This window comes from Podarcis gaigeae (genome assembly GCF_964106915.1).
Source record: "Podarcis gaigeae genome assembly, chromosome: 2".
Lineage (NCBI taxonomy): Eukaryota > Metazoa > Chordata > Lepidosauria > Squamata > Lacertidae > Podarcis > Podarcis gaigeae.
The window spans coordinates 121488057-121497527 of NC_139679.1; the positions used below are offsets into that span (position 1 = coordinate 121488057).

The 9471-nt window shown below is 46.5% G+C and overlaps 2 protein-coding genes across 2 annotated transcripts in view; one reads left to right on the plus strand and one right to left on the minus strand.

Moving 5' to 3' along the window:
- LOC310837292 (uncharacterized protein) overlaps positions 1-9471 on the plus strand; it is a 530615-nt gene that overhangs the window by 389464 nt on the left and 131680 nt on the right. The gene's annotated exons all lie outside the window — the stretch shown is intronic.
- LOC310835943 (uncharacterized protein) lies at positions 1822-8017 on the minus strand. The gene is made up of 7 exons (XM_083720907.1): positions 7782-8017; positions 6068-6232; positions 5757-5869; positions 5457-5583; positions 4801-4883; positions 4477-4603; positions 1822-3604 (listed from the first exon to the last, which is right to left on the minus strand). Exons 2-7 carry the CDS (start codon positions 6147-6149, stop codon positions 2373-2375), a joined length of 1764 nt encoding a protein of 587 aa, XP_083577033.1. The 5' UTR covers positions 6150-6232; positions 7782-8017; the 3' UTR covers positions 1822-2372.

Here is a 9471-nt window from a genome sequence, read left to right on the forward strand (position 1 = left end):
GGTAGCCGTGTTGGTCTGCCATAGTCAAAACAAAAAAAATTCCTTCCAGTAGCACCTTAAAGACCAACTAAGTTAGTTCTTGGTATGAGCTTTCGTGTGCATGGACACTTCTTCAGATACCTGAAGAAGCGTGCATGCACACGAAAGCTCATACCAAGAACTAACTTAGTTGGTCTTTAAGGTGCTACTGGAAGGAATTTTTTTTGTTTTAATATTCTGCTGGGAGCCGCCCAGTGGCTGGTGAAACCCAGCCAGATGGGCACAGTATAAATAATTAATTGTTATTATAATGATAGGAGAGTTGGCCAGTGTTGTTGGAGTGTCAGATTAGGACCAGAGTTCACATCTACACCCAGTCAAGATGCTCACTGGATGACCTTGCCACATTGTCAGTGTGGTGTAGTGGTTAAGAGCGGTAGACTACTAATCTGGGGAACCGGGTTCGCGTCTCCACTCCTCCACCTGCAGCTGCTGGGTGGCCTTGGGCCAGTCACACTTCTCTGAAGTCTCTCAGCCCCACTCACCTCACAGAGTGTTTGTTGTGGGGGAGGAAGGGAAAGGAGAATGTTAGCCGCTTTGAGACTCCTTCAGGTAGTGATAAAGTGGGATATCAAATCCAAACCCTTCCTCTTCTTCACTCAAATTCATTGTGCTTGTGAGGAGAAGATGGGCAGGGGGAGAATTTCATCAGCTTCGGCTGATGTCTTGGTAATCCCACCCACCCACCGACAGGTTTAGGGAGCTGCTGGATGTTTGTGATCAATAACAAAACCCCTAAAAATTAGTACACAGTACTGTAAAACATATTTTCTTCTCCTTGACCCTTTTTGGGAACGTAAAGGAACACTTGGAGAAAACCAAACCCAACTCCTGCAAATGCCACATCCGCCTTTCACTTCCTCCCAGATATCCCAGCAGCCCCAAACCTCTTCCCCACTGATCCATCAGAAACACTGGAAATAAAGTCACCCCTCTTCTTCCTAGAACCATCTTGATCATGCAGATCTTTCTCTCTCTCTCTTTTTTACCCCTATTTTGCCATGATCAGAAACAATGCTAGGGACACTGGCGGAGGAAGGGGGCAGAGGGAGCGTATCGCCCCTGGCACCACTGGGGAGGGGGGTACCATTGCGGTTGCCCCCGACACACGCCACGCACCCCCCCGCCTGCTCTCCAACCCCCCCCCCCCCGGTACTGGAGCATGCAGCTTTGCCACTGGGTAGGTGTCATCGTAATCAGCAGAAATATCACAGAACAGTTGTGCAAACTGGAATAGCGTTGAATCTCCCCCACAAGGAGTGGAGTCAGAAGGAAGGTTAATATTCCATTTCTCCACAAAGAAGTGCTATGGTCAGTGGGCTTTCACACATTTCGGCAATATTGCAAGACTGGAGAAAATACAGAATACATTGAAGATCTTATTGTCAATAATCACATTCTCTCACTTAGTATGGTTTTTAGGCACTAGGCAAGGAAACATCTGTGAATGTTTCATCCATTTCTTTATTTACAAATCCACACCCTTCTCTTCAGTTGTGGCAAGGCTCCCAAAGTGGCCTACAAATATCAGTAATGATAATCCTATAATTTAAAAGACACATCAGAAAAAGAAAAGGGATGAGGAGGGAAGAGGAAAAAAAATCAAACCCATGCTTCAGATGTTAGCTGCAGAGTTCTAATCATAACCAGTTAAGAAGAGGAGCCAAATACTTCCGTTGCTTAGAATTGCAACAGCAGGGGGAGGCACAAGTGGGATTTTCTGCTTTGGTGAGGTGCCAAAATAATTTGTCCAGTCTTGGATAATCTATACCAGGGAACGTCCCGTGCTAGCTCTGCCAGTGGAGGTTGTCAGTCTGATGGAAGAGAGTAAAAGGAAATAAGCTTTTGCTAAGGGCTAAGGCTAAGACTAAGACATGTAACTGGAGAATAAAAATCTATCAAATGAAACGGGCAGTGAATTAAAAAAAATCTTATTTATTCTCGTCTGGGAATATTTATGGAAGGAGGTTTCCAAATTCTGTTTTATGTAAATGAATATGGAATTTAAAGAAAGGGTTCACAAGTGCCATCATGAAATGGTTTTATTCCCTTTATGAATCCTTTGGATATTCTTATTCCTGGGACCTCTACATCCTCCAGGAATTCATACGGTACCTCCCCATGTGGATTTTTTTGATATGAAGTGAGAGTACTCTCCCATCCCCTTTCCACACTCCAGGCATATGTATGGTTTTTTCCGTGTGAATTCTTTGATGATAAGTGAGAGTTCAATTCTGTTTGACGCTGTTTCCATATTCGAAGCTTTTAAATAATTCCTGCCCTGTACAATTTGTTTGATGAAAAGTGAGAATGTCTTTCCACACTCTAAGCATTTAGATGGTTTCTCTCATGTGAATTCCTTGATGACTAGTAAGGTGTGCCTTCCGACAAAAGCTCTTTCCACATTCGGAGCATTTAAATGGTTTCTCCCCTGTGTGAATTTTCTGATGACTAGTAAGGTATGCCTTCCGACAAAAACTCTTCCCACATTCCAAACATTTAAATGGTTTCTCCCCTGTGTGAATTCTCTGATGACTAGTAAGGTATGCCTTCCTACAAAAACTCTTCCCACATTCCAAGCATTTAAATGGTTTCTCCCCTGTGTGAATTACTTGATGCAGAGTGAGTGTTGTCTTCTGCGTGAAGCTCTTTCCACATTCCAAGCATTTAAATGGTTTCTCCCCTGTGTGAATTCTTTGATGGTTAGTAAGATGTATCTTCCGAGAGAAGTTCTTTCCACATTCCAAGCATTTAAATGGTTCCTCCCCTGTGTGAATTCTTTGATGAATAGTGAGATCTGTCTTCCAACAGAACCACTTTCCACAATCAAAGCACTGATATGGTTTCTCACCTGTATGAATCCTTTGATGAGTAGTAAGACCTGTCTTCTGACCAAAGCTCTTTCCGCACTCAAGGCATGTGTACGGCTTCTCCCCTGTGTGAATTCTTTGGTGTGAAGTGAGACTTACTTTCTGTGTGAAGCACCTTCCACATTCCAAGCACCTAAATGGCTTCTCTCCTGTGTGAATTCTTTGATGAATAGAGAGAGTTCTTTTATCTGTTAAGTTCTTTCCACACTCCAAGCACTGGTGCCGTTTCTCCCCTGTATGAATTCCTTGATGAGTAGTAAGGTGTGTCTTGCGATAGAAGCTCTTTCCGCACTCTAAGCATGCGTATGCTTTCTCCCCTCTGTGAATTTTTTGATGGTAAGCAAGAGTTAAATTCTGTTTGAAACATTTTCCACATTCCGAGCATTTAAATAGTTCCTGCTCTGCACACTTTCTTTGATGAGCAGTGAGGTGCTTATTATTATGGAATCTCTTTCCACACCCCAAGCATTTATGTAGTTTCTCCCCTATGTGAATTCCTTGATGACTAGTAAGGTACGTCTGTATTTCTTCAGCTGGGATCTGATGGCCATCACTGCACTGAGAAATAAGGAACTGATTCCACCTTTTCTCTTCTCCTTCTGGTTTCCTTTCCTGCTGCTCTGCCTTTAAAGTCATGTGTGCTTCTGGCAAGAACCAATGTAGATCTTCCTGATTCTCGGATTCCCACTCATGATCTGTTGAAAAAGAGAGGACACTATCAGGAGCCTGAGGTGTAACTGGAAGCTCAAATCACTGAACCAAAACACATCATGCTTGCGATAAAGGAGTGACAGAAAATTATTAGCAGACCTTACTATTCATATCCCTGCCATTAATACCTTAATCGATAGTTGAAGTTCTATAGACTATTGGACTGAGTCCATGGGGATCCATGTTCAGCACCTACCTCACACACAGATATCGCTGAGTGATAGTGATAGGTTGCCTACCTAACAGGGTTGTTGTGACTCTAAACCATAGCACAACCCTATGTATTCTCTTCTGAACTCTTTTGGGCAATGGTGGGTGGATATATGATATGTACGAGAAGAGAGCCTGTTATTCCACATGGGAGCATGTAATTTGCATGGAGTCTAAACACTGAATTGTCTAGCCAGCATGGTTTAGTGGTTAAGAGCAGTGGACTCATAATCTGGTGAACTGGGTTCGCTTCCCCGCTCCTCCACATGCAGTTGCTGGGTGACCTTGGGCTAGTCACACTTCTCTGAAGTCTCTCAGCCTCACTCATCTCACAGAGTGTTTGTTGTGGGGGAGGAAGGGAAAGGAGATTGTGAGCTGCTTTGAGACACCTTAAGGGGAGTGAAAGGCGGGATATCGAGTCCAAACTCTTCTTCTTCTCTTCTAGTCAACGGATCCTGGATTAATGAACCCTTGGATGTGCTAGGCCTATTTAACCTACTGTTTAAATGGCAAGGTTAGCCATGAATCTTGTAAACAATAAAAATATAGAAAGCCTGTTGGATTGAGCCTGAAAAATATACAAAATGTGCAAAAATGCTTTATATTGCATTTTCTGTACAATATTATGGTCAAAGGGGAACCTTACAGAGAGAGGCAGTGATCTCACAATTCTCCTCCATGACTTCCCTGTGCAGGGCCCTCTGCTCCAGATCCAGCAGGGCCCACTCTTCCTCGGAGAAATACACTGCTACGTCCTCAAAGCACATGGGACCCTGAGGGAAAAGGAAAACATTGGCCTCCTGATTGATATGATTAAATGCTAAAATACAGAAAAGTCCTGCAGAAATTAAACCTTCTCAAGCGGCATCCGCAGCCTCCCTCATAGGCACCTTGGGGAGGGGGTTGAGTAGAGGACAGAGGCACCCTGGGTGCCCACAGCTCCGCTCCCCCCACTGATCCTACCCCCTACCTCCTCTGGTTTCATCACAATAGCATCAACGCCACCACAGAGAGGAGACTTTGAAGCAGATCTTGCCAGCCTCATTCCATCACCTGTGAGAGACAAAGGTGATGGGAAATCTGTAGCACCTGATTCTCCCAGAGATCACATGAGACAAGCCTAGGTACATGCTGTTGTTACACAATGCCTCATCCACTTTCCTACATATCTTACACAATGCTTCCACACCTTATATTAGTGAGTTGTGTGAAAATGCAATCCTTCACACTTGGACTATTGGCTAGAAATCGAAGTACAGTGGTACCTCGGGTTACATACGCTTCATGTTACATACGCTTCAGGTTACAGACTCCACTAACCCAGAAACAGTACCTCGAGATAAGAACTTTGCTTCAGGATGAGAACAGAAATTGTGCTCCGGCGGTGCAGCAGCAGTGGGAGGCCCCATTAGCTAAAGCGGTGCTTCAGGTTAAGAACAGACCTCCAGAACGAATTAAGTTCTTAACCCGAGGTACCACTGTACTCCTTTAAGTCATCAGGAACTGAAAATACATTAATTTTTTTCAACTTTGAAAAAATTTGGGGACAAGCCGATTCAGGAGAAAATAAAAGAACCCTAAGAATTTAGGGTATAATCGATAGAGGGAGATCCAGTTAATTCTTACCAAGCGAGGCAGCCACTCTGTCGCTCTCCTGAATGTTCCTCCGTTGAAAGGGATGGTTTCTGTCATCAGATGCAGCCTTCCATGCCCCATGGAAATCAGTGGCCCCTTCAACAAACAGACCTTTCCCCTGACACAACAATGGGGATACCAAAGATGAGAAGGATTAGAAAAAGCATGAGAAAGGCCTTTATGAGTTAGTGGATGATTTGCAGAAAAGGCCTGACAGTTAAAGAGAACATTAGGATACCCTCCTACACATTTTGAGCACCTTGAAGGTACCAGGATGAAACTCTACTTCACCTGCTCTTCTGTCTGCTTCTTGTCCTCTGCCCGACTCAGGAGGAAACCTTCAACCAGGGCCACTGCCTGGCAACTGGTCTCTGCTCCACATTCCCTCACCCAGCTCTCCATCTCTGGGGAAAGGACAGCCAAGAATTGCTCCAGGATCACCAGGTCCAGGATCTCATTCTTTGTATGTTGCTCTGGCTTCAGCCACTGATAACAGAGATAGTGGAGTCGGCTGCAAACCTCTCTGGGTCCCTTGGCCTCTTGGTAGCGGAAATGCCTGAAACGCTGGCGCTGTGCCTCTGAGCTGAGGGGTCCCTCCTTACCCAGTACGTTCTGAACTGTTCTTTCCCAGAATTCCCCAGGGCTTACATCTCTTCCTGCTTCAGTTGTGTCTTTCTCTTCCATCTCTAAGCTCTGTTCCAAGGAAGCTTCCAAGTGGATCCAAGAGACCCCTCAGTCTTCTGCCAAATTGGAGGTGCTACCAAGTCCTGAAAAGTCAAGACATTGTTTGGTTTAGTGAATAACACTTTCAGGAGTGGAAGAGTTTCGCTCAGGAAATGCAGCTGAGTCTGGATAGCAATATTTTTAAGGATATAGATATTTCTAACTATCAATATGGTGGAAGTGCTTTCAACAGCATCATAGTCTCTTCTTCATTATTCACTTTAATGAATATTTTTGAAGTGTTAAGATGTACAATCTATTAAAACTATAGAAATAATTACAATAAAAACAACACAGCTGTAGTAGTACATATAAAATATATATAAATACAAACACACATACAGTAAGCCTGCAGTTTATGTGCATCTAACTTGTGCATATTCAGCTTTAAGTGTGGCTAAATAAATAAATAAATAAATGATAGGTGCGGGGAAAATGACTTGGGCAATCCCACCCACCACTGAACCAATGGAATTTACCGTATATTTTTTTTTAGCAATTTTGGCTTTAGGCTTGATTCCCAGAATGCAACCCCCAAATAAGTTGTGGGCTTACTGTATATATAATGTATTACCTGCCCATCAGCCTAAGGTCCCTGGGTGGGTTACAGAATTAACACACAACATCAAAAACAGTTGAAAACAGTTTCCTATCATAAAAATTAGCATACACAAAACCGTCTCCCCTGTGCGAATTCAGGTGGACGTCAGAAATCAGTTTACTTAGAATTATTACAACAAGCATCCCTTTTCTTTTAAAGAAGTTACAATAGAATGGATCTCTAGAAAAAGCTGTTACTGCTTCTTCCATTGAGTCCCACGGAGAAGACGGTCATTCAGAGGCCCCAGTGGGGTCAGTTGGGGTGTGGGGTAGGCCCATTGTGGGATCTGATGGTGGGGTTCCCCTAAATCCATTCAACTAAGCATTGCAGACCTGCTTTGCACACCCTCCTCTTCCCCAACCCCCCATATCAAACCCCCTGGTTTATACATGGGGGTCCTAAGTGGATCTGCTGCACAGGCCCCCCTCCCTATGTGGGTAAAATGGGGCTAGGGTCCCAATAGTTCCCCCTTCCCAACAGCTAGTGACCCTCTCCTTTTGCTGCCTGGCATTGGATTTTGGAAATCAGTCCCCAAAACATTTCTGACTCCCCCCTCACTTTGTGCCTTGTGCATCCTCCCCCCCAAAAAATTTGGGGAGGGGCTCTCACCAGATCCCACGGAGGTAGCACTTTTGTGGGTAGTTTGGGGGTAGCAGAGAGATCAGTGACCAGTTTTACTCCAAGGGACATGAAAGGGGTGGGGTGGGGGCTTTGGCTCCGCCCCTTCCGAATTTAACCCTTGGAATGCCAACCCCGCACACTCTGATAAAGGGGTTTTTTTGGTTGGGGGAGGTGGCAAGAAAATCAAAAGTAGGAAGAAAACCAGGCCCTTCCTCAACAGCTGCCTCCCATTTTAATCAAAACAATGGGAGGAATGGTCCGGTATCCTGCCACGAAGCAAGGGCATCCCATCACCTTCTGCCCTGCCAGATCTGGACCCAGCGATGTGCCGACCGGTGCCAGGAGGGGAGATGCGTCTGACATGGCAGTACCTTGGGCGGGCAGCATGCGAGACGGACTCCCTCACAAGGAAGGAGATTGGGTGGCCATCTGTCAAGAGATCCTTTAGCTGCTGCGATGCCTGCATTTCGAGGGGGGGGGGTGCGTGTGTGGACTAGATGACCCTTGGGGGTCCCTTCCAAACCCTATAACTCAGAATCACAGGCAATCAATCATCTGGTCCCCAACCCCCCTGGCAAGCAAGTCCTTGGGGGGCGTTTATGAGGCGAGAACCAAACGTGCGGAAGCCGTCGCCTCCCGCCTCCGCCGCCGGTTCCCCACGAGAAGCGGCCGCCCGTTGAATTCTGCAGGCGGCTCCCCCTCCCTGCCCGGAGAAAACCCTGCGAGGAGACCCGGAAGTGATCAGCAGCAGGCGCGAGTCGAGAAATAGCGGAGGCCATAGAGCGTCCAAGCGGCGGATGGCCGTTGGGTGCCCCTAGCAACGCCTCACTTGCCCTTAGCAACGCCGCGCGGCCGTTGGGCGCCTCCTAGCAACGCCTCGCGTACCCTTAGTAACGCCGCTAGGCCGTCCCTAGCAACGCCTCAGGCGCCCTTAGCAACGCTGCCCGGCCGTTGGGCGCCTCCTAGCAACGCCTCACGAGCCCCTAGCCCGGCCGCCTTTTCCTTCGCGGGCTTTCTCCATGCCGGCGGTTCTCCTCAGCCGCTGCCTTTGCCTCCTTCGTCCTCACGGCGCGGCGCTGCCTTGCATTCCCCTCTACCGCTCTCCTGCTGCTTCGAGGCCCCTTGCGAGTGTCTCCCTTCCCCCCCGCCCCGCCATTACGTTTATATACCGCCTTTTCTTCCGAGGAGTTCAAGGTGGTGCGCGTGGTTCTCCATGTCCCCAGTTCGCCCTCACAACAACCCTGTGAGGTAGGCTGGGCTGAGAGACGTCGGCCTGCCCAAGGTAGCTTCATGGGGATACGAACCCTGCTCTCCCGGGTCCAGGGGTGCCAACTTGAATAATTGGGGAGGGGGTAAACCCCACCTTGCATAATCGACCACGCAAGATTGTTTTGCAAAATAATTTCATTTGAACAGAAAACAAAAGTTGCTTAGCAAAAAGGGAAGAAATAACTTATAGCAGTATCTTACTTAAATAATTTACTTGGGTCTTAGCAGCCAAGAACAAATTATTTAATCGTTCATTTAAATGATGTGTTTTTTTTAAAAAAAAGATTTACCCCACATTTGATCCTGTGAACATTCTCCCGCCCTGCCTTGAAAGCCACACCTTGATTGGAGTCAGTGCACCTGAACTCCAATTTTCCTCTTCCTCATCCCTGTTTGGGGAGGTTCATAGAATCTTAAAGGGCCCCCCAGGGACATCTAGTCTAACCCCCTGCAATGCAGGAATCTCAGCTAAAGCATCCAGGACAGAAGGCCATCCAGCCTCTGCTTCAAAACCTCCAAGGAAGGAAAGTTATTCTTGATGTTTAGTCGGAATCTCCTGTCTTGTAACTTGAAGTGGTTAGGAGACCCCTGGGGCAGGGAGATGCCCAGATTACAATACCAGGGTGGGTAAATTAAATTGTGTGTGTGTGTGTGTGCGCGCGCGCGCGCAAAACAACATATTCTCTCCCGCACCCTCTCCTTGCCTTTGCACGTTTTCTGCACTTTGAAACCAGAGAACATTCCTTTGCCCTTTCCATTTCCTCTCTTTGCACATTTAATTTCCTGATTCCA